This window comes from Callithrix jacchus, chromosome 7 (assembly GCF_049354715.1).
Source record: "Callithrix jacchus isolate 240 chromosome 7, calJac240_pri, whole genome shotgun sequence".
Lineage (NCBI taxonomy): Eukaryota > Metazoa > Chordata > Mammalia > Primates > Cebidae > Callithrix > Callithrix jacchus.
This window is the reverse complement of record NC_133508.1, coordinates 52,247,610-52,272,377: the sequence shown is the minus strand read 5'-3', so window position 1 is coordinate 52,272,377 and position 24,768 is coordinate 52,247,610. Positions and strand designations below refer to the sequence as shown.

General features: G+C 52.0%; 1 protein-coding gene and 1 long non-coding RNA gene across 6 annotated transcripts in view; one reads left to right on the top strand and one right to left on the bottom strand.

Annotated features, from left to right (window-relative positions):
• The window catches only part of KAZN (kazrin, periplakin interacting protein), a 1,282,700-nt gene that overhangs the window by 187,820 nt on the left and 1,070,112 nt on the right, over nt 1–24,768 (bottom strand). For 2 of the 5 annotated variants that reach the window (XM_035252958.3, XM_035252963.3), the window contains exon 1: nt 6,896–7,326. The exons of the other annotated variants lie outside the window; for them this stretch is intronic. In XM_035252958.3, coding sequence (XP_035108849.3) covers nt 6,896–7,103 — 208 coding nt within the window. In that variant the 5' untranslated portion in view covers nt 7,104–7,326. Of the gene's footprint in view, nt 1–6,895; nt 7,327–24,768 lie in introns of those variants that run through there. 5 annotated transcript variants of the gene reach the window in all.
• On the top strand, nt 4,468–6,345 carry LOC128928321 (uncharacterized). Its single transcript, XR_008473195.2, has 3 exons — nt 4,468–5,347; nt 5,469–5,585; nt 6,057–6,345. It is a non-coding gene; the product is annotated as an uncharacterized LOC128928321 (long non-coding RNA).

Here is a 24,768-nt window from a genome sequence, read left to right as displayed (position 1 = left end):
GTGCTCCAGCCTGGGCAACACAGCGTAAACCACAGCCTGTGCCCTCCCAGGCTTCTTACTCTAAAATTAGCCCAATCCCAGGAAAGCAAAGGGCAGAGGTTCTCAAAGGCTAATCTGTGGAATGGCAAAATTACACAGGGTACTTGATACAAATCCAGATTCCTGGCGGGGGAAAGGAACCTGAGAATCTGTACATTGTGGGCAAGCACCACAGACCACTGCAATCCCCGAAGTCTGAGACCCACCTTGAATGGGTCAGAGGAGGTTGGGGAAGATGGTAAAGGGTGAAAACTTCCAGTGCTGCCAAGACATTCCCATGACTTGTCTTTTCTTTCTTTCTTTTTTCTTTTTTTTTTTTTGAGACAGAGTCTTGCTCTGTTGCCCAGGCTGGAGTGCAGTGGCGTGATCTCAGCTCACTGCAACCTCCACCTCCTCTAATGGATTTAATCAATTCTCCTGCCTCAGCCTTCTGAGTAGCTGGGACTACAGGTATGTACCACTATGCCTGGCTAATTTTTGTATTTTTTGTTTTAGTAGAGATGGGGTTTCACTATGTTGCCCAAGCTGGACTTCAACTCCTGACCTCAAGTGCTCTGCCTGCTTTGGCCTCCCAAAGTGCTGGGATTACAGGTATTAGCCACTGCACCCAGCCTCTCATGCCTTTTCTAAAGTTTCCTATCTGGCCCTGGAAGCCTCAGTTTGACATCCTGGAGTATGATCCCTTCCCAGCCTCGGGCCTCAGTTTCCTCACCTTGTAGAGGAGCAGGTTGACCCCAGCCCTGCACAGACTTCCCTCTCAGGGCTCTGCATTCTAAGTTTCCAAACGGGTGCAAGGGGGACCTCCCATCAGGAGCCAGCTTGCCTCTGACCTCTGGTTGGGGTGAAGGGGCAGGGGCAGAGTCTCTTGGAGACAGAGACTGGGGGCCACTCTGGGCCCCAGAGGCCCCCCTCCCAACTGGCTCTGGCTGATTGGAAGCCAGTGAGCTGAAGGTGCCAGGGAGAAAACTCCATGGCTCTCAGCTTCTCAGCCACTGCCCTGTGCCCTGGTAGCCTGGGGAATCATCAGCTGACAAGGAAAACCTCAAGAGCAATGGTCCCAGGAGGGCATCACCGCAGCCTGGAACACAACTGCTGTACCCTCTCCAGGCCTCGGTGGTCTCCCTGTAAGAGGGGAGAATGCCAGCTGGCTGGCAGGAATGGGGGGATCAACAGAAATGCATGGAACAAGGCGCTTGGTTACTGCTTGGCCCTCAGTCAATGATCTTTCCGCGCCAATGGGACCCGACTGAACAAAAATCCACCTTCTTCCTTGCCTGGGCACACAGAACTTCAAAGTTACGAGCACGCTGCTGAGGCTGCACTGAGAGGGGAGGGAATAAGGCATCCAGGAAATAGCAGCTGATGTTTTTACTTCTCTCCAATCCTCCAGGCAGGGAGCACTTTCTGAAACTTTTGTACAATTAAAAGGTAGTGACTACAGTCCATGCCTGTGATGAACTAGCTGGGAGCCCGAGTCAGCCTCCAAATCCAAGAAGCAGCAAAAGACAAGACCGTCCACACCTGCAGATTAGCCACCAGGTGCCAGGTAGAGGGTGTTTCCCAAAACCGTCCCCATGTGGACTGAGGACTGGCCCCACCCAGAGCCCACCAGCTCCCCGCTCCTTAGGCCAGACTTAAGTGTCACCCAGTTCAGGGCTGGGACGTCAGGCAGCACTCATGTGCCGGTTACACTATTCTGGCTGTGAATTTCCTCCAAATTGAGTGCAGCACGTGATGCGCTCATGCCATTTGATGAGAATTCCAGAGAATCGCCACAATTTATGTCCTCTAATTGGCTTCTCTTGAAGGCATCCAAACAGCAGACAAGAGAAAGCCTGGAGTCCCCACCCTCACAGAGGCTGCCACGAGGGAGACAGAGGTTGTCCTTGGGAACAGAAGGCAAGCCTGACCTTCCCTCTCCCTGAAAGGCACTCATCTGGCACCCACAACGTAAGACTCACTCACAGAGAGTAATTCCATTAAAATAACTCCACGCCCGCACACCCCTTATAACCGTGCCTGTGTCTGTGGAGTGTTTACAGCCCTTAGTGACTCACAGCAAACAAGGAATCCCCAGGGCAATGGCTTCGGCCGGCTTTAATGACATGTTAGGTGTGCTTATCTACCGGGGCTTAAATCTGGCTACTACATGCAAATGTCCTGAGATTCCATTTTTGTCAGCTTGCCATGTTATGGATTCGGGAGGCTAACTCCAGAGCCAGGGGTCTGTTTTCCTCTTGAGATGATTAAAAAATGAACAAACTCTTCTTCCTCCAGAATGGCTGGAGGGTCCTGGCAAATCGTCCAGTTCATTCAACTGGAATATTACAAAGAACATAAACGGTGCTTCATGCCCATTATGGAGATTTCGTGATGACTCAGAAGGCCAAATATGTAGCCAGCAGCCCTTCAAGTAACCTGTCTGAGTAAATCCCAATATTTCAAACTTCAAAAATAAAAAGAAATGTATTCTATATATTTTAAACACATACACATCAAATCCTTTGGAGTCTGGAGGAATAGGAGTTCCCCCTCCTCCCTTAAGGCACGGGTGGCATCGGACCCCACAGGTAGAAACAATGCTAATCATACAGATTCCTGTCCGATTTCCAACAACTCTGATGTGGGTAATAAGATTCCCATTTTACAGAAGGGTAAACTGAGGCTGGGGATGTTAAATAACTTGCTTGGGGGCATATAGCTAGTAAGGAGCAGAGCTAACAAATTCAAACCAGTGTGTGTTTGATTCCAAAACCGGTGCCCTGTACCCACTATGGCGTGCCACCAGCCTTGGTAAAGTTCAGTCCATCACACTGGACCACACACAGGGTGGAGAGTGGAGGGTGCTGGGTCACAGGTTAAGACTCCCAGGGAAATGGGTCTCAGCAGTGGCTTTCCCCCCGCCGATTGTCCAGGAGAACCAAGCCCTCCAGTGCCTGCATCTATCCTCGCCCTGCTCACAGAAGTAGGTTCACACGAAACCCACCAATGGGTCCTTGTGGGCAGCTTCCTAAAAGCATTCTTAATTCCAAGCAGTGGAGATTTCATCTCATCCAGTCCCAGCAGAAGTCCTTTTCAGAATGGCTCACAGAGAGCTGACCTCCTGATGAAATTGCTAACAGCAGAAAGATAAGCAAATGCTTGAGTTGCTTAAAACCAAGAGTGCCAAGGACAGGACAAACTTTTTTTTTTTTTTTTTTTAAAGGATAAAAGTGTAAAGGAAAAAGAGATCAGAAATAATGTGGGTCTACTTTCTTTATAGCTACACGAAGTCTTTCCACACTGCTCTGAGGTCTACAGTCTGGGATAAATTCCTGGTTGTGACACCCACTGGCTGTGTAGCCTTGGGCAATGACTGAACTTTCCTAAGGACCAGTTTCCCCATCTGTGGATGGGATTAGCAACTGCACCTCCCCACGGGGTTGCTGGGAGGGCCCATGAAGACAAAGCATCATGTTTGTTTCACACCACAACTGGTCCCCGGGAGGGAACAGTGCTGAGAGCCAGTACACAAAGACACGCAAGGGCCCCAATCCCCTCAGCCACGGGTTTTGTTAAAGGGGAGGGGCAAGAAGTGATAACACAAATGATCATCACAATAAAATAATGCAGATTTTTAAAAAGGTAGAGGATGTGGAGAGGCAAGATAAGGCCCCGTGGCTTTGTAAACTCGGGGTTAAGAGAAATGCAAATGGAACAATAGGGTTAGAATGCAGAGGCTTCAGTTACAGACCTCTGTAAGAGAGCCCCTCGTCTACAAAGACGCTAATTTCCCATCACCTTTAAAAACATGGCTTAGTTCCTTTAGCTGATCAGCAACACCCTCTTGCCTTAGAAACTCAGCACCCAAGCACCTCACTTCATTCTGGAACATGCTGCTCTGTCCACCCTACCTAAATGCAAAGCAGCGCCTGCTCCCATCATTCTAACTTCTCCCTGGCTTTATTTTTCTGCATAACTCTTACACCATCTCTGGACATATCCTGTGCCCATTTGCCTACTGGAAATCTCCTCCCACAGAATGTAAGCTCCATGGAAACCCGGGCTGCAGTCATCTCCTCTGCTGCCATATCCCTGGCAGCTACAACAGTGCCTGGCCTGGAGCAGATGCTCAAGAAATGTGACCGGATGAATGGACAATGAAAGATCGAAGAACTGGATTCCTGTTCTTAGCTTAAAAAACTCCAGTGAGGATCTGGTTCATTCTGAGGGGCTCTGGAATGATCTGCCCCTCAGAAGGAGTTATTCCCTCAGTGCCAATGGGGAAACTGAGTTGCGCAGTATCTCAGAGTAAAATACAATCCAGGCAGAAGCAGGAACGGATTGTGCAAACGTCCAATGTCTGCACCTCCTGCTCCAGTGCCTGGATCATCCATCCTGGAGGCCAGAGCTGTCACCACTACATGGCCATCGCCTGCTGACCTCAAGACATTCTCCCTGAGCAATTGAAGGTGTTCAGACCTCCATCCCACCAGGCCAGCACCCCCTCTACCTTTCCCCTTCCCTTCATCTCTGAAAATGCCAATTCACAGACTCTCCCATCCAACAGGATACCTCTTTCAGCTCCTTAAACTGAGCACCACATTCAACTTGGGATCAAGTGCTGAGATTGGAAGAACAGTCACCTCACGGCCTGGCTGAAATGTTTATTTCAGCAACAAGTTCAGCTTGCAGCTCTGGGCCAAAGGGTTCCAATCTCCCTCCTAGAGGAAATCCCCTCCTAACAGCCCACCGTTTCTGAAACCGTTCTCATGGCAGACTATCCTCCCTCAATGCCTGGAGATCATGGAAGTTCTCAGAAACTCAACCTGGTCTTTAAGAACCAGAGAGCAGAAAGGGGGAAGGGCAGTGGGGTAGAGAAAACTCAAAACTTTCTGGTTTAGCTGCTGGTCTGATCTTGTTTCATGCCAGTGATGTCATCTGTAAATCAGGAAAAGAGGTTTCCACTGCCTCTCTTTTAAAACGGACACAACATGAGGGCTGCAGGAATAACAGCCACCCACTTCTAGACCTAGGAAACAGGCATTCCTGGGCTACACTGTGTCGTTAGGGTATTATTATGAACACACAACTGGAGTCTGTATAGACACAAAGTAACCAGCCTTATCTCCACCCAGCCATCTCCTGCACATGTTTTCATAATAACAGCTTCCACTGACCTAACACTCAGCCTCAGATCACTGAAGCATTTTACAGATAAGACAAAAGTCATCTCGACATAGTTCATGAGGGTGGAGACGAGCAGAGAGCACCACCGTCTAATGGAAAATTGAGTCAGTGGAGCACGGATGGGTAATCTAGCAAGCAGGTAACCTCAGAAGGAGCTGAGGTGTAATATGCATTAAGCACTTACCGTGAATGAGGCAAGCAGACACCATCTTTGGAATGACAAATCTTTACTTGGTACCATTATTATTTCCACTGTACAGATGGGTAAACTGAGTCTTGAAAAGATGAAGCAACCTGCCCAAGCCCCATCTGCTTACTCTTCGCATCTATGCTGTTTTTACATCAACCTGTCTTGGACTCTGCTACGTGGGGATAAGGTAGGACAAGGAAAACTCCTACACAGGAGAGAGGAATACTCTGTCCTGACATACAGAGGCGGCGTTTCATCTTCTGGGGAGGATAACTTAGGAAAAACAGGCATGGGGGCCTTGTGGTTGGCTTTTTTCTTACAGGAAAGAAATAATTATTAGGTAAATAAGCCCGTGTGCTCCCCAGCTAGCGAGCTTGCTGCCTGGGAGAGGTATTATGGTGCTAAGGCTTTGGATTTCCACGAACAAAATTTGGAGTTTCAACACCATGACTTAGGACCCTGGGAACTTGTGCAAGTCACTTAACCTCTGAGCTTTTCTGTTCCCATCTGTGTTATCTCGAAATAACACAGCCTCCCTCTCAGGGCTGTGATAAGATTTTAAGGATACATTGCATGCGAATTACTAGAACACAATAGGTGTTCAATAAATAAGGACTAATCACATTGTGCCTTTCCTTCCCATTTTTCCCGGAAAAAGTACTCAGAACTTGGACCTGATGATGGCAGCCTCTTCTCAGAAAAGCCCTGCGTCTTCTATGGCTTCTTCCTCCTCCAGTCAAGACGAAGCAGGGGGGTTTCTGCCTCCCATCCCCGTGCCCTAACCTGGGGGGAGGTGGAGGGGGAGGGGGAGGGGGAAGAGGAAGGGAGACAGCTGAGGCCTGAGTGGGTTGGATCGGGCACACCCACTGGGAACACTTTAACAGTAAAACGCTGTTCTCCACTTGGGGCGGATTAGCCAACCATACGCAATTAGATCACTGCATTTGTGTCTCCACCTCTGCAATTTCTCTTTCTGCATTACTCGGAGTTCAAGTGTATGAGAAACGCAGCAATCTCCCGGCTTCTAGCAAACGCGAGGCATCAATTTCTCCTCGGAGGGGCGGCGGTGAAGGGGGCTCCCCTCGGCACTACGCGGGGGCAGCCAGATGGCTCACACGTGCGGTCCCGGGGGGCCGACCCAACTTCGCGCGGGGCTGGCCCCCTTCCCACACTTCCCCCAGCAGACGCGGGGTCCAGCCCGGAGCTAGGTCTCCAGGCGCGGCGGGATCGCCCGGCTACTGCAGACGCGGTCCTGGCCTCCGGGTGCAGCCCCCGAGCCGCGGTCCCCACGCAGAGGAACTAACTGCGCGTCCCGCGCGCCTCCCGGTGCACCCGCCCGGGGCTCGGGGCTCTGCGCGCCGCGAGAACTTTGCCACCAGCGGCTTCCCGATCCCGGCTCCGAGCGCCCTCGTGCGCCCGGCCCCGGCGGCTCCCGGGCCTGTGTCCGCGCCGCCCGCCCCGCCCCGCCCCGCTCCGCCCCGCTTCGCGCGCACCTACCCGGCTGGCTGCAGTCGCCATCGGCTCGGACCCGGGGCGCCCCGGTACGGGGCCGATCGCCGGGCCCCGCCGCGTCCACGCACCGCTCGCAGTCTGCAGGTCCCGGGGGGCGCGCGGGCCCGGCCCCTGCTCCGCAGGAAGGCGCCGGCTCGCCCTGCGCTGCCAGCTGGCGGACGCGCTCCCACGAGCCCGAGTCGGCCGCCCGCATGCCGGGTGCCCGGGGGCCGCTGCCCGTGGCGGCGCGGGGGGCTCCGACGGCGCGCGCCGGGCTCACAGCCCCAAGGGTCACCGCCGCATCGGGGCGCAGCCGAGCGCCGCTCCTGCCGCCCGCCCGGCCGCCCTGGCACCGCGGACCAGGGCTCTCCGTCCGGCCGGACGCCGGGCGGTCCGCGGCCGCTGCACGCGAGGAATTCGGCCGCGGAGCCTCTCACGTGGGAACGACTCCCAGTCCCGCGGCTCCTCCTCCCGCTCCTTCCGGGCTGGCGACGGCCGAGGCTCGCCCCGCCCCCGCCCCGCCCCCTCCCCCGCCCCGCCGCGGCGCCCAGACTGGCCCGAGTGCCCCGGGAGCGCCGGCGAGTCGCCCCATTGTGCTCCCGGCCCGGCCACTCGGTGCATCCCCGAAGCGGTCATTCCCGGGGACATGGAGGGTGAGAAAGATAGCCGGTGTCGCAGGGGCGGCCGTGGCACCATTGGAGCTCCGGTCTTTGAAGGCCCCTGGCCCCTGGCCCCTGCCTGGCCCCCGACTTTGCTGTGTCTCCCTTCTCTCCTGACACCCTGTGACAGCCTTGCCAGAAGCCGAGGTCTCCAAAGCCGGCTGGGAGAGGTCAGAAAGAGTGGGCGGACAGGGGAGTGGTCCCGGGACGTTTCCTTCACTCATCTTTGGTGTGACCGGCCATCCTCTAAGTGAAGGGAATGCTGCGTGCACGCACCGTTCGGTGGGGGAGATCGCAAGGGGCTGAGATCTAGTGGAAAGCCCTATGACTTCACCTCACTTCCCCAGCCTCAGTTTCCCCATCTATGAGTTAGGGCATTAGTAGTTCCCCGCTGTCCATCATCAGCGCTGCCTAGGAACTCTCCAACTATGGCAGCCACTGGCAGGTGAGGGAGTTCCCAGGGGAAGCCAGAGCCTGGCCCCTGGGAGTGGTGGGGGCACAGTGACAAGGCCAGGCGAATCCTGTAGGAGATGGCACCTTGGAGGGTCTGCACAGCAGCAGCCACCCTCTGGAGTAGGTGTTCAGGCTGGCAGAACTCCTGTGAAGTGAGTGTGCAGCTCTGAACCCCCTTTGATCTTCGGTTACAATGCTCTTTAGAAGGACTAATTACCTCCTGACAGCCCCAGGAGGCAGGTCCAGTTTCTCCCAGTCATAGACACACGGGAGCCGAGGCTTTGCAGCCAGGTGAGTAGTCACACACTCGTGGAGCCCCCAGCCTCCCCTTGCAGACAGCATGGATGCACCCCTACCCTGCCCAGGCCTGGCTCTGTAACCTGGAGCTCCCACTGGCCCAGGCCTGAGATGTGCAAATTTCTAGGTCACCGGCCTATGGCTCTCCAACAAGCTGTGAGAAGCAAATTACTTTCCTCCAAATCTACAAAACCTTTTAGGAAGTTTCCTGCCTGTGGGTAAGAAGCCCTAGCTCTCGGCAAACACAGTGGTCTGGCCACCAACCATCGTGGCCTTCCCAGCTTCCACCCGCCCCTGCATCCTCACCTACCCAATGACGGAAAAGGCCCAGCTGCAGAGGCTGCCTTAGAACCCCTGCCCTGTCTAGCTGGCACTTTTCATTGCCCAGTGGAGGGCAGAGTGGCATGCCAAGTGCTGCATGCTCCCAGCAGTGGAAGAAAAGTCCCTACACCACTTTTCCAGGAAGAAGGAAACTGACACCACACCAAGTGACTGGAGATGCTGGGAGTCCCCTAATTCCTCTCCTTTGCTGAGATAACAGACAGAACAAAAGAATGATCACTCTGAGCCCCCGAGGGCAGAGAAGCTAGCAACGCCTTTGCCAGACCTTGCATCCTGGAGAAACCTGGTCCAGGACTGCCTGAGTTACCTTCAGGGACCTGCCTGGGAACATAAGTGAGTGAGCTGGGGTGAGCAGGGGCTGCGGTGGTTTATTTCGTAAGGGCATTTGGGTGGTATTATTTTGACTTAAACACTCTTGGCATATTAAACACTTAGGAAGACTTTTCACTTCTACAAAGAACCATACTCTTTCTCATATTTCTGGAAGTAATCAACTATGCTTTGGATACAGACATGTGCTTTCCTCTTAACTCCATGACAAGAAGAAAATAGCACTTGGCTGGGTGTGGGGGCTCATGCCTATAATCACAGCATTTTGGGAAGCCAAGGTGGGTGGATGACTTGAAGTCAGGAGTTCAAGACCAGCCCGGTCAACATGGTGAAACCCCGTCTCTACTAAAAATACAAAAATTAGCCAGGAGTGGTGGCCCATGCCTGTAATCCCAACTACTTGGGAGCCTGAGGCAGGAGAATCACTTAGAGCCGGGAGGGGGAGGCTGCAGATAGCCGGGATGGTGCCACTGCACTGCAGCCTGGGTGACAGAGCGAGACCCTGTCTAAAAAAAAAACAAAAACCAAACCAATAAGAAGCAAACAAAAACCAGGAGTATGTAGCTCCTGCCACTCAGATTTGGTGTCAGAGAGACATGAGGATGGCGGGGACTGTGGTGAATGAGGCCACCGGCCCCCGTAGAGGAGGCTGCAGATTGCTGTCAGGCAGGAATGTAGTCTTAGTGTTACCAGATGTTCTACTTTTTTTCTTTGTCTAGAGCTACTAGGGATGTGGATTTTTACGTGAAATCTAACTTTGAAATGTTAGCAACTCTTTAAAACTTAAGAAGAAGAAGGAAAGGGAGGAAGAGGAGGCGGAGGAAGAAGAAGAAAGTCAACATTATTTAAAGTCTCTGTCTAGCCCACCGGCCAGCAGGGCTGCCGTCACTGGTCCCCTCTGCAGCCTCTAGAAACACACATACTCTTTCTAGTTACTTTTCAAATATCCAAGTTGCTTTGCAAGCCCACAGCCCTGGGAAATTCCCTCTGCAACTCTTCGTGCAGTTTCGCTGCAGCTCTGTGTGAATGTGTGTGTGTGTGTATGTGTGTTGCACACTCAGGCCCAGGACTTCCGATGGCAGTGGGGTCCACCTTCCCCATTTTCTGGAGGTTCCCAGGCTTCCCATGCCCCCCTCACTCAGCTGTAGCCCCTCACGGTCCCTGTTCTCAACTCTGCTGGCTGGCAAGTCTGTACTGAATACTGTAGGCAATTGTAACACGATGGTAAGTTTTTGTATAACTAAACAGATCGCAACAGAACAAGTACCATGAAAATATAGCATAATCTAAAAGGGCCACCATCAGATATGCAATTGATCCATCACTAACCCAATGTTGTTACGTTTCTATGTGTAGATGTTTTACTGAGATCTTCCAACCCATGTTACTATCTCCAAACACCTCTTGCTAAGACAAAGCAGTAACTCTTGATTCCTAGGATGATGCAGAGTTTTGTAACACCCCATAACTTTTTAACCCCTGGTAAGACTTTCCAGGGGGTATGAAGACCTCAGCCACAATGTCAGGGCACCGTGCTGTGTGTGATCATAAAGTGCCTCTGGCCGGGTGCAGTGGCTCACATCTGTAATCCCAGCACTTCGGGAGTCTGAGGTGGGCGGATCACCTGAGGTCAGGTGTTCAAAACCAGCCTGGCCAACATAATGAAACCCTGTTTCTACTAAAAATACAGAAGCGGGCCAGGTGTGGTGGCACATGCCTGTAGTCCCAGCTACTTGAGAGACTGAGGCAGGAGAATTATTTGAACCTGGGAGGTGGAGGTTGCAGTAAGCTGAGATTGTGCCACTGCAGTGAAACTCCGTAGAAATACGGAAGCCACATTCTGTTTGCAGCCTAATCTCAGACAGGACAGCCCATCCCCTTCTCCCTATTCTGTTCCCTAGAAGTACATCTGGATCTCACCCACAATCTAGGAGAAAAGACAAAATGAGGTGGACACCAGGAGGCTCAGGGATCATTGGAGTCATCTTGGAAGCTGCCCACCCAGGGGGTTGGTGACACAGTCCCTAGAACAGAGAAGCCAGGATTCAAATCCTGGCTCTCGCCCTCACTAGTGTGTGATTGTGGGCAGACGAATCCATCCCTGGAATCCTCAGGTTCTCCATCAGTAAAATGGAAATGATCGTGGTCACTACTTGCCGATGAGGTGCATGTAAAGCTCTGTGCGGAGCCTAGCATAGGGTAAATCCTCAAAAACTGGGCTAGTGAAACATTCCCAGAGGAGGCCGGAGTGACATGCCCATGACTTCTGAGTGGGACACACTCCCTGCTATCTCTATGGACACTGCCATCTTCAGTCCACTCCTGGGGACTCCAAAGTGACTTCGAAGCCCTTTGGCAGCCCCTGGGCCACCTTTATTGCCAAGGCCACTGGCAGGGATGGCGCTGATCTCCTTTTCTTCCCTCGGCTATCCCAGCAGGACTCTGGGACTCAGGTGCATCAGGAAGGATTAGAGTGGGATTTTCCCCAAATCTATTTAGACCTTTGCCCTTGGGGGTGAGGATTTTACTTGGGGTCCATACTGCCATCTGTCCTGGCCAGGCTGGAGACTTTTGTGGGCCTGTCATGGGCTCACCGATACCCTTTGATGGTCTTCTCAGGACCCCCAATGACCTGGCAGAGATCCTGATCTCCTTTAGGGCCTTGCAAAGGGCTTCTCCTAGAGGCAGAGCTTAGCCTAGTCCTCAGGCAGAACAGGCCATTAAAGCAATTTCACAGAGCTCAGCTGGCCTTCATGCCCTGCCTGTTGGACTGTCAAGAGCCCTAGATTATTATTTTTTTTTTCTTTTTTGGAGACAAAGTCTTGCGCTGTCACCCAGCCTAGAATGCAGTGGTGTGATGAAGGCTCAATGTAGCCTCCAACTCCTGGGCTCAAGTAATCCTTCAGCCTCAGTCTCCCAAGTACCTAGGACCACAGGTGGGCCACTGCCATGCCCAGCTAAGTTTTAATTTTTTTGTAGAGGTGGGGTCTCACTCTGTTGCCCAGGCTGCCTTGAACTCCTGGCCTCAAGTGGTCCTCTTACCTTAGCCACCCAAAGCACTAGAATTACAGGTATGAGCCGCCACAATGAGCCCCAAGTTATATTCATAATTGTAACAAAAGAATAAAGTCCTTCCTTCCAGGGGCCACACCTCACCTTTTCTAAGCCCGTTTTTGAAGAGTTCACTTCAAGTAGGAAAGTTTCCGCAGAAAGTTAAAATGTTTTACCTTTTATTCAAAATAAAAAGAATAGGCCGGGTGCGGTGGCTCACATCTGTAATCCCAGCACTTTGGGAGGCTGAGGCGGGTAGATCGCATGAAGTCAGGAGTTCAAAACCAGCCTGGCCAACATGGTGAAACCCAGTCACTACCAAAAATACGAAAATGAGCTGGACTGGTGGTGGACACCTGTAATCCCAGCTACTCGGGAGGCTGAGGCTGGAGAATCGCTGGAACCTGGGAGGCGGAGGCTGCAGTATGCTGAGATCATGCTATTGCACTCCAGCCTGGGCAAGAGAGCAACACTATGTCTCGGGAAAAAAAAAAAAAAAAAAAAAAAGAACAGTGAAAATGGTACTACTACTAGTTATAATATTAATGGCAAACATTTACATAGCACTTACTATGTGCCATGTGTTGGGCACTGTTGTAAGAATTTTACATATTAATTTAATCCTCCTAACAACCCAGAGAGGTAAGTGTACTATTATTATCATCCCCACTTTACAGATGAGGAAACAGACACAGAGAGTTTACGTCACTTACCCAAAGTCACACAGCCAGTAAGTGATGGAAGCAGGACTAACGCCCGCATAGTCTGGCAGCAGGGGCCATGCCCATAGTCACGGTGCTGCCTTGGGAATAGTTGTGATTTACTGAGCACTCACCTCAGTCCAGGGACATGCTTTCCAGCTCATTCAACCCGCCAAACCACCCTATCCCCAGGTTCCAGCTGAGAAAACAGAGGTTTCGGGAGACAAAAAGACTTATCCAAGGTGATGCCGCTGGAAAATGCAGCGTTGGGAGTCTAACTGTAAGTGAGCGGTGTTCTCTGCAGAACTGCCTCCTACATCAGGGGTTAGGGAGAATGCGTGCCTGTGGGCAGGGGGGAACAGTCACCTCCTCATTCTTCATAAAGAGGGGGGCTCATAGGGAACCTGCAGCAGCGCCCGGGGCAGGATGTGTCCTCTGCTGCCCCCGGTGGCTACTAGTGGAACTACTTCCCCAACTAGGGCCCTTGGCACTGGGAATCTTGGCACTGTGTTCACCACCGCAGTTTTCAGACCCTGTGTCTCCACTTCCTCTGTGGGATTTAAGAGACACAGAGGGCCAGGGGCCAGCAAGGGGCCCAAGAAAAGAATAACTGACTGTTTACTGAGCACTGCCACCTCTATGCCAGGCACTATGCTGGAGACTCCTTATGTAAAAGTTATATTAATAGCTCTTAACAATGGTATATAATCATTATTGTCAAGAGCTATTGATAGTAGACAGAGCATTTTACACATATTAGCTCATCTAATAGTAGACAGAGCATTTTACACATATTAGCTCATTTTCATCCTCAAAACAACTATATAAGTACTATTACTATCCTCATTTTGTCAATGAGGGATCCAAGGTTCAGAGAGGTTAAGCAGGTTGCCTCAGGTCACACGGCTAGTATAAGGTGGAGCTAGGATTTAAACTCAGAAAGTTCTGGCTCCAGAACCTGTTCTCTTAACCATTATGCCATTATTGGTGGGATGGCAATGGAGCCCCAGCCTGCCATTCTTGAAGGCAACAAAATGATCTCAAAGACTAGGCTGGGGAACAACTTCCAGATTCTTGCTGGGTCAGCTGTGAGGTCCAAGGATGCTGGCCTGGCCTGTCCCTTTAAGGCTTAAAGTGCCCATGTCTCCTAGAGCGCCTCATCTCCCACAGTGGCTACAAGGAAGTCAGAACGTAGAGTAAGAAGCCCTGTGCAATCGTGCCTGGGCCTTTCCTGGGAAGATCTCTGTGCTTCCTGCAAACAGTAATTTGGCATCCCAACACGAAGGGGGTTTTAGCTGCTCAAAGACAGAGCTGGCTTTTCTCCTGTTGGTAGGTGAGAAGAACAAAGCCCAGAGAGGCAGACGTTGCCTGGGGCATACAGCAAATCGAGGGCCAGGGGAACTAACCCAGGTAAAGCCTGGGGCAGCAGCTCTCAAAGTGTGGGTCCTGATCGGCTGCAGCAGCGGCTCTCCTGAGCGTGGAGGAGAAATGCAAATTCTTGGCCCTATCCCAGACCTCTGCCTCAGAAGCCCAGGAGGCGAGGCCTAACCGTCTGTTGGCACAGCCCTCCAGGGGACCTTGTTGCTGCCACAGCTGAGGGCCCCTGCCCTGCCTGGAAGGTCTGCTAGGTCTTCATGCCCTCTGAGTGGGGAGGAAGGAGGCAGTGGAGCATGGCGAGGTCGTGTTTTCAGTGGCTGTGGCGTCGGAATGACATCATACCCCCTCCTCGATCCTGACTGTTTTCTGTACCCAAGGTCCAAATGCAGAGGCCTCCCTCGTCAGCAGGCCACCTGCCTAGGCTCCAGGAGGCCTGTCCGCACACGCCTGCGGCTGCTTTCCCCATAATCATGGGCTTTGCCCGCCTGTCTACCCGCCCACCAGATCGCGGGCACGTCAGCCAGAGCGACTCCCGGCTTCTCCAACTCAAGGCAGAGCACACAGGTCCCCCGTCACCACTGTACAAGCAGATTAGGGGCTTTGGGGCTGCAAGGACTCCCAGCAAGGTTGGGAACGGGCCTCACTTTGCCCTCAGTAGCCCCAGCATGGGCCAAGCCCAGACAGCCAGGCAGAGAGTTCTGGACTCTGGACATCAGAAAGTCACCTTAGCCCTGGCCTCTGGGTTTTCAGGGCAGAAATCTGTAATAGCCCCTAGTCCCAATGGGACTAATTAGAATTTGTTCTAAATTCTTCTTTCCCCAGGATTGTTATTTAAATATCTTTGGAACTGGTTTCAGGAGGCAGATTTGTTGAACAGATACGTAGGAAGGGCTGGCATCTTCCCCCTGAAGTTTCTCATTAAAACAAACAAGCAACACGTGTTTGGGTAAATGTGAAAGGCGCTGCCTTTCTTTCAGCTTTTAAAGACTTGACCTTTGGGAGTGGAATGTTGCTCCCAGATCAGGGGCCCTGTGGAGGGGTACTCAGGGATTCCCGGGATAAAGCGCAACCCCGAGAACGGTGGGGCGGGCCTAATCCCAACTCCCCCCGAAACGCAAGGCACGGGCCGCGGTTTAAACTTGCTCTATGCCCACAGTGCCAGGCACACCACAAGCACACACTCCAAAAGAGTCTCAAGTCTAGCTCAGGGCCTCCCAGTTTCCCGTGCCAACCTTAACAAGCTCCTTCCGTCACTCCAGCCCTCCCCACCTTGCCACGCGTCTCAGGTCTTACTAAAGGACAGTACCCAGCATTTCCTGTGGGCCAGTCAGTATGACTGTTGTCAGCTTGCTTCACCCCCGACCTGCCCTATGAGAAGGCACTGTTCTACCCATTTTAAAACAGAGTAAACCAAGGTTGAAAGAAGGCAGCAGGGCTTGCAGACTGGTGGCCGTGGAGCTCCATCTGGCCTGTGAATGTGGTTTTTTTTTTCCAGTACTCTAGTAAAAAACGAATTTTTAACTGGATGCCTACATGTTAACATTAGGATAACTTACACCAAAAACTTCAGATTTTTAGCTTTCACCTGGCCTTTCCGAAAAGATTAGGCTGTGCATGGTGGTTCACATCTGTAATCCCAGCACTTTGGGAGGCCAAGGCAGGAGGATCGCTTGAGCCCAGGAGTTGGAGACCAGCCTGGCCAACATGATGAAACCCTGTCTCTACAAAAAACACGAAAATCAGCTGGGTGTGGTGGCGTGCAGCCGTAATTCCAGCTACTCGGGAGGCTGAGGTGGGAAGGAGGTATTATCAACCCCCCATTTCATCCCACATGGTGACAGTGTGTCCTCTCACCCCCACTCTGGTAGGTCCCCTCTGCTCCTCGCCTGCTTAGCTCTGGCTACCTCACCCAGGTACGTGACCTGCCTGGCTACTCCAGGCACAATTAGTGGAAGGCAAAGTCAGTGTTTATCCAGCTCTCTGTCAGGTACATCTCATCAGTGCCCACTCCTGGGAGACCCCAATGTGGCAGGTTAGAAAGAGCACTGGACAGGGAGCCAGGAGATATGGGTGCTTGTTCTGTGGGCTAGGTGGCCCTGGGAAGATCCTTTACCCTTTCTTTCTTTCTGTCTTTCTTTTGAGACAGAGTCTCCCTCTGTCTCCCAGGCTGGAATGCAGTGGTGCGATCTCAGCTGACTGAAACCTCTGCCGTTTGGGTTCAAGTGATTCTCCTGTCTCAGCCTCCTGAGTAGCTGGGATTACAGGCGCCCACCACCACCCCCAGCTATTTTTTGTATTTTTAGTAGAGATGGGACTTCACCTTGTTGGTCAGGCTGGTCTCAAACTCCTGACCTTAGGTGATCCACCTGCCTCGGTCTCCCAAAGTGCTGTGATTAGAGGCGTGAGCCACTGCGCCTGGCCGACACTTTTCCCTTTCATGGCCTCAGTTTTCCCATGTATAAATTAGGGTCTTGGATAGAACAATCTTCCAGACCCCTTCTGCTCCTATCAGCTCTAGCACGGCTCCTCCCAGCTGCAGAGCCCACTAGGAAAGTGTCCTAGGGATTCCAGACCAGCCAGGTGCAGGCTTGCCCACCTGAGCCATCCTGTGGCCCTGGGCACCTCCTAGCCAGGGAACTGCTCCAGTGCTGCACCATCAGCACCAGCAGGGGTCAAGGCTGTGTGCCTTCCCAGTGACAGGGTATGGGTTCCATACTTGAAGCAGCCTCTGGCACCTAATAACCTCATTACACAGAGGAAGAGTCCATCAGAGAGGACCGGGACTCCCCACTAGGAAATGCAGGATGCCAGAGCTGCATGGTGGAGCCAGCGTTTCCCCGCCCAGGTCAGTCTAAGGACAAGGCTGCCTGTAGGCACTGGGCAAGCTAGCTGGGTCTCTGCACTGCCAACAGGAAGTGCTCGTTCAAGTCCCAGGGACGTGGAGGGCACGAATTCAATCTCACTTCTGTTTAGACAGACATTCAAAAGAGGGAGAAACTGAAGCCCAGAGAGGGAATGCGATTGCTTAGACCCACAGTAAACCAGTACCAGATCTGGGCAAGGGTTCAGGGTTCCTGACCTCTGTCCTGGGGTGCTTCCCTCGCAATTTAGAACCTTTAACTTCTTGGCCAGGCGCGGTGGCTCATGCCTGTAATCCCAGCACTTTGGGAGGCCAAGGTGGGCGGATCGCAAGGTCAAGAGATCGAGACCATCCTGGCCCACATGGTGAAATCCTGTCTCTACTAAAAATACAAAAATTAGCCAGGCGTGGTGGCACGCGCCTGTAGTCCCAGCTACTCGAGAGGCTGAGGCGGAAGAATCGCTTGAACCCAGGAGGCAGAGGTTGCAGTGAGCTGAGACTGCGCCACTGCACTCCAGCCTGGCGACAGAGCAAGACTCCATCTAAAAAACAAAAACAAAAACGTAGAACCTTTAACTTCTTGGCATGGGACCTCAGAAGGGACTTGAAGTGGTCCATGTGGGCAGGGAATGTCTGTCTGTCTGGTTTAGAGGCCTGGCATGGGGCTTGTTCATGGTGCCTAAGATTCACACCACTGCGCCTTGTGGGCTCAGGACGGGTGTGAGCTGCACGAGCCTCCGGGATGGAAGTTCAGTCTGTAGAAAAGGTTGCAAAACTGGCAGCCAGCGGCCCACATTTGGCTCACAGACATATTTTGTTTTTCCCACAGGGTTTTTTTAAACAATTCACACTAGTTGCCAACATTTAAGAATCTTCTATTTCACATGAATGATAGGATTTCTGGCTTTTCTGGAAAGTCTTGCGATCTGCCAGAAGCTGGACCACAATTTCTGCCTGGCCATGAGTGGCGGGAGCTAGGTACGCCCCCTCTTGCTCAGCATGCTGGCTGTCTTCACTGTTTCTGGGACCTCTTGGATGCAGGTTTGGGGATGCAGGTTTGAGCCCTCCTCTTCAGCTTCTCTGTGCTGATGCCACAGCCTTGCTCTCCGGGTTATCCTGGGCAAAACTCCAGGTAGCAGTGGTTCGCAACCAGGGGGCCGTTTTGCTCCCCATGCCTAGGAAACATCTGGCACATCTGGAGACATTTTGTTGGTCACACTGGGGAGGTGGGGAGTGCTCCTGGCATCTAGTGGGTGCACAGAATGACCTCCTACAGCAAAGAATGATCTGGTGCCAATGTCAGCAGGGCTGAGGTGGAGAAACCCTGGACTGAATCAAGACACCAAGCCCCAGGCCAGGAACCAGGTCCTGAGAGGGAGGGGCTCATGGGCACCCACATCAGGAAAGGGCCAGCCTGCACATCAGGTCCTTTTCTGTCATCGTGATGGACCTGGAGCGCTCACTCGATGGCACTCCTGGGAAAGCAGATCTCAGGATAGCTACTCATAGCTAAAGGTCCGGAATGAATGTTAGGAGGGAGAGGAGCAGCCGGTCAGGACATCCACAGGCCACAGACATCCCAGAACCTTCTGGAGAGCCAGGGGCTAATTGGTTGGAATTAGGGCAGGACCAGGCACTCATTAATCATACATTTATTCATTTATTTATTTATTTGAGACAAGGTCTTACTCTGTCACCCCAAGTGGGAGCGCCAGTGCAATCTTGGCTCAGTGCAACTTCCACCTCCCAGATTCAAGTGATTCTCTGGTCTCAGCCTCCTGAGTAGCTGGGATTGCAAGCACACACCATCACGCCTGGCTAACTTTTGTACTTTTAGCAGAGAAGGGGTTTCGCTGTGTTGCCCAGGGTGGTCTTGAACTCCTGAACTCCTGAGCTCAGGTGATCCGCCTGCCTCAGCTTCCCATCAAGCCTGGCCATCACGCATTTATTAAAGCACCAACTGCATACAAAGTACTGTGGTTGGAAAGACGGGGGACAGTCCTGATGTCCCAAACAGGGTCCTGGCCCTCCAAGTGCTCTGGAGGTGGCCAGTTGAAGAGGGGGCACTCAGGGATGCACTGCATAGTCTCCGGGGCAGGACTGTTATTTGGCCCTGGAAAGGCGCAATGTAGATCAGCAGAGGTGAGGAGGTGGGCACTGTGAGCAGAGGAAACGGCCTGATTCTGGAGCAGTAACAGACTCAGGCGCACAGCCAAGATGAGATATTATGAGTTAGGTGGGAGGAAACTGGTGGGAGGCAGGGGGGCCTGATGTCAGAGGGGGAGATTGCAGCACACTTAAGGGGTCTGCAAGTCAGGCTAAGTGGGAGAGAGAGGGCAGAGGCCATGAGGGATCCTTGCCAAGATAGTAGAGTATAATTAACTGTGGGAGCTTGAAGAAGTCACTTAGAGCTCAGAGCCCCACTTTCCTCATCTGTTCAATGGGGATGAATAAGAGTAATAACAGCTCTCACGTATAGAGCTTACCACGTGCCGCCAAACTCTATGTGAGATATTCAGTCATCACTGCAGCTCTCTAAAAGTATATACTGTTAGTTTTATGTCCTTTTCATGGAAGAGGAAACTTTAAGATACGGGTAGGAAAACCCCCTTGTACTTTCCCGAGGACACCGCTGTTGAGATGCTGATGGGATCTAGACCAGGTGGTCTGGCTCCAGTCTGCATGCTGGTATTTTTGTTGTTTTGAGATGAAATTTTGCTCTTGTTGCCCAGGCTGGAGTGCAATGGCACGATCTTGGCTCACTGCAACCTCTGCCTCCCCGGTTCAAGCGATTCTCCTGCCTCAGCCTCCCAAGTAGCTGGGATTACAGGTGCCCACTACCATGCCCAGTTAATTTTTGTATATTTAGTAGAGATGGGGTTTTTAACATTTTGGCCAGGCTGGTCTTGAACTCCTGACCTTAGGTGATCCGCCTGCCTTGGCCTCCCAAAGTGCTGGGTTTACAGCCATGAGCCACCATGCCCGGCCCCACATGTTCTTTCTGAGCCAGGGTCTGGTCTCTGTCACCCAGGCTGGAGAGGAATGGCACAAATAGGGCTCACTGCAGCCTCAATCTCCCAGCCTCAAAAAATTCTCCCACCTCACCTTCCTGAGTAGCTGGGACCACAGGCACATGCCTCCACACCCAGCTAATTTTTCCCTGCCTCCCTCCTTCCCTCCTTCCTTCCTTCTCTCTCTCTTTTCTTCTTTCTTTCGACAGCATTTCACTCTGTTGGACAGACTGGAGTGCAGTGGCGCAATCTCAGCTCATCACAGCCTCCACCTCCTAGGCTCAAGCGATTCTCCTGCCTCAGCCTCCTGAGGAGCTGGAATTACGAGTGCGTGCTACTACCACATGACTAATTTTTGTATTTTTAGTAGAGATGAGGTTTCACCATGTTGGCCAGGCTGATCTTGAACTAACCTCAAATGATCCACCTGCCTAGGCCTCCCAAAGTGCTGGGGTTATAGGCATGAGCCACCGTGCCCAAGCCAATTTTTCTTCTTTATTTTTTGGACAGATAGGGGTCTTGCTATGTTGCCCAGGCTGGTCTTGAACTCCTGGCCTCAAGCGATCCTCCTGCCTCTGCCTTCCAAAGTGCTGGGATTACAGGTATGAGTCACCTGTGCTGCTGAGCCTACATGCTCTTGATGGATCTGCTCTTTAGCCTCTCTAGAACCAGCTGTTGGGTTGTCCTCAAGATAAACAAAATGAAGTAGGTGAAGTGTCCAGCACGATGTTGGCACAGAGTTAGTGCTCAGAGGCTACGACCTATCTCATGGAGTCCCAGTCTGGGCTGGCATAGCAAAGTCCCACTCATGGCACTAATGAAACAGGGAGCCAGGGATTTTCCATCGTGGGCACATGGGCTCTAGGGCAAGAAGGGATGGAGGAGGGGTGCCTGGAAGGTGCCCACTTGGGTGAGAGACAGCTGAGCAGGGATCCACCTCCCACTTGCCTTTCCTGAGGCCCCATTTGCCATCTCCCATCATGCTCTTCAACATGACTTTCCTGACTCTGTCCACCCCCTGCCGGGAATATTCTCCTTTCCATTTCCATGAAACCCTTCTTTCCTTTCCTTTTAACCCAGCTCAGAAGACACTTTTTTCCGGAAGCAGCTCAGGACATTCCCCGGCAGAGTCATCGTGGTCTGACTTTGTACCCTGAGGGTTTTTCAAGCTCAATTGGCCCTCTTAGGCATCTGAGGGTCTCCCGGCATCATCTTATAAGGCGTCTCAACCTCTGCTGACCACAGTCATCTCGGCGGATCTTGTTAAAATGCAGATACTGATGCCTGAGGTCTGGGGTGCGGTCTGAGATTCTGCACTTTGTGTGTGGGGGTGGGGGGTGGGGCGGGGTACAAAGTCTCACTCTGTTGTCCAGGCTGGAGTGCAGTGGTGCAATCTCAGCTCACTGAACCTCCATCTCCTAAGTTCAAGCAATCTTCTCACCTCAGCCTCCTAAGTAGCTGGGACTACATGCATGCACCACCATGCCCAGCTAATGGTTTTTGTATTTTTTGATAGAGATGGGGTTTCACCATGTTGCACAGGCTGGTCTCAAACTCCTGACCTCAAGTGATCCGCCCACCTCGGCCTCCCAAAGTGCTATGATTACAAGCATGAGCCACTTGCACCCGACCCGATTCTGCACTTCGAATAAACTCCCAGGAGCCGCGATGCTGCTGTTTTTGGTGCACTCTTGAATACATGCACCATGCTCTGAGGAGTGAGGTCAGAGGAGGTGTCAAGGGGGTCATTCTTCCCCCAGTGACAAAACACTCCTCCAGGGCAAAAGCCTCTTCGTACTCATCTCAGCATTTGTAAATCTCAGCCCTAGGGAACAAGGTAGGGAGGGGGTGTGGACCCAGCAGAATTCATGAAGGGGCCTGCCAAATGCAATCATTTGACCCACATCTTCTGTGTAGCCTGGGGTTGTTTTGTTTTGTTTTAACCACCTCCATTCAGTGATAAGTATCTAAGTATCCAGGATGGCCAGCTTGCTCTCTAGAAAAATACTGGACCATACTACTAACTTGGTGAAACAATGACATTTTTTTTTTTTTTGAGACGGAGTTTCGCTCTTGTTACCCAGGCTGGAGTGCAATGGCGTGATCTCGGCTCACCGCAACCTCCGCCTCCTGGGTTCAAGCAATTCTCCTGCCTCAGCCTCCCAAGTAGCTGGGATTACAGGCACGCCCCACCATGCCCAGCTAATTTTTGTATTTTTAGTAGAGACGGGGTTTCACCTTGTTGACCAGGATGGTCTCGATCTCTTGACCTCATGATCCACCCACCTCGGCCTCCCAAACAAAGTGCTGGGATTATAGGCGTGAGCCACCGCGCCCGGCCTGAAATGTTTTTATAAATCCTGAAACTAACTGGCTTATTTCAACAGATCATTTGCACTTTTCTAAAAAATTCCATTGATATGTTTTGTGACAAAACATATCAACGTGAAAAAATATCAACGTGCCCCTTTTACACATTTTCTTTTTATGGGACAGAAAGTAAAATAACAAACTTTACAGTGAACTCTGGACCTTCTACTCCACATGAGGCCGCATCCCCAACTCACAGCCACGTGTCAGCTCGATTCCCAGGGTGTCAAACTTACCCTCACTACCTGGCATGCTCCTGTCCCACCCCGCCACTGAGTCAAGGAATGAGAACGAGTTTTAACATTCATTTAAGCACCGATAAGTGATTTTTAGGAAGGTCACCCTGCTCAGGTAACAGAGGATGAGGAAGAAAACACCAGGCAGACTTCGAGGGCAATCGCACGGACTGTGAAATTATCCACTCTTCACATCCAAGTTCTGCTGGGCAATTAACAAGCTGGATCCATGTGCTGTATTACTTTTACTGAACTATTTGCATGAAGTATTTGGTTCATCCTCATTACTGTTTGGTTAGGAGACCTTGGGAGGATGTGCCAGATACAGGCCTGGGGGGTCTTTTTCCAGTGCAGGCCGTTGTGACTGGGCCCATGTGCAGGTGGCAACAAGACAAGCCAGCAGGAGTTTTTCTACTCCAAGTGCTTTTCTTGGCCAGGCATGGTGGGTCACGCCTGTTATACCAGCACTTTGGGAGGCAGAGGCGGGTGGATCATTTGAGGCCAGGGGTTTGAGACCAGCCTGGCCAATATGGTGAAACCCCATCTCTGCTAAAAATACAAAACATTAGCTGAGCATGTAGTGCGTGCCTGTAGTCCCAGCTATTCAGGAGGCTGAGGAGAGAGAATCACTTGAACCCAGGGGAGTGGAGGTTGCAGTGAGCTCAGATCGTGACACTGCACTCCAGCCTGGGTGACAGAGTAAGACTCTCAAAAAAGCAAACACAAAAACAAACCAGGCTCGGTGGCTCACACCTGTAATCCCAGCACTTCGGGAGGCTGAGGCAGAGGGATCACAGGTCAGGAGTTCGAGACCAGCCTGGCCAATATGGTGAAACCCCATCTCTACTCAAAGTACAAAAATTAGTCAGGTGTGGTGGCGGGTGCCTGTAATCCCAGCTGCTCAGGAGGTTCAGGCAGATTTGCTTGAACTTGGGAGTTGGAGTTTGCAGTGAGCCGAGATCACGCCACTGCACTTGAGCCTAGGCAAGAGAACGGCAGGCTTTGGGGCCAGTGGCACATGGAGGAAGATGCCGTTCTTCCAGATGGGTGGGAAGTGACTTGGTTTGTACCTGGTGGAGAGATTGAACGCCTGCTTCTCTAGTTGGGAAACTGACATGTGGCGCACAGGCCTGTTTGTGCCACTCCCTGGAGTGCGTGCAGACGTCCGCTGTGGGACAAGCCGGGGATGTCCCGCATCTTACAAGCTGGTGTCCAGGTGGCAGCTCGGGTGTCTCTTGTTTGGAACTGGATAGCAAAGCTGTACTCACAGCTAGAACTCAGCATTGCAGCAACCATTTGTTAGGCATCTACCACGGGCCAGATGTTTGCAAGCGTTTGTCTGCTCTAATTCACAACACAAACCCTACAAAGTGAGGCAGTTCTTAAGCCCATTGCATGAGTAAGGAAAGTGGAAGCACATGGGAAGGAAGTAATTTCCATAATAGACCACACAACTAGGAAGCGGCTGAGCTGAGGTAGGAACGTGGGTCTGCTAACTTGAGACTGGTCCTCTAGATTAACTAGCTAACCCAACTAACCAACCAGTTGACCAGTGACCCTCCCTGGTCTACACATTCACTGGCTGACTGCTGGTGCCAGGGACTGGAAGCAGGCGGAGATTAAGGCAGAACGCCGCCCTTACTGTCTGACCTTTCGCAGGCTGCTTATCTTCCTGGGGCTTTATCTGCCTCCTCTGTAAGACAGAACAATCACACTGCTTCCTCATAGAGTTAAGTGAGCAAGTACATGTAAAAGCACTTAGAACACCATCTGCCACAGAGTTTGCATTCAATACATGTAACCTACCAAAGTTAGATCTTTTTTTTTCTTTTTTGAGATGGAGTCTCACTCTTGTTGCCCAGGCCTACGTGCAATGGAGCGATCTTGGCTCGCTGCAACCTCTACCTCCCGGGTTCAAGCGATTCTCCTGATTTAGCCTCCAGAGTAGCTGGGATTATGGGCATAAGCCACCATGTTTGGGTTAGCAAGCATGGAGATGCTGTTGGCAATGTTGGCCAGGCTGGTCTCTAGGCAATCCACCCGCCTCAGCCTCCCAAAGTGTTGGGATTACAGGTGTGAGCCACCGTGCCCGGCCCTAAGGTTAGATTAATGGGATCGTGATTTTAAAAATTAAATTGTGGTCTCTAGTATAATGTTTTAAAATTGATTATTAAGCAAGGCCACTCTTTGCA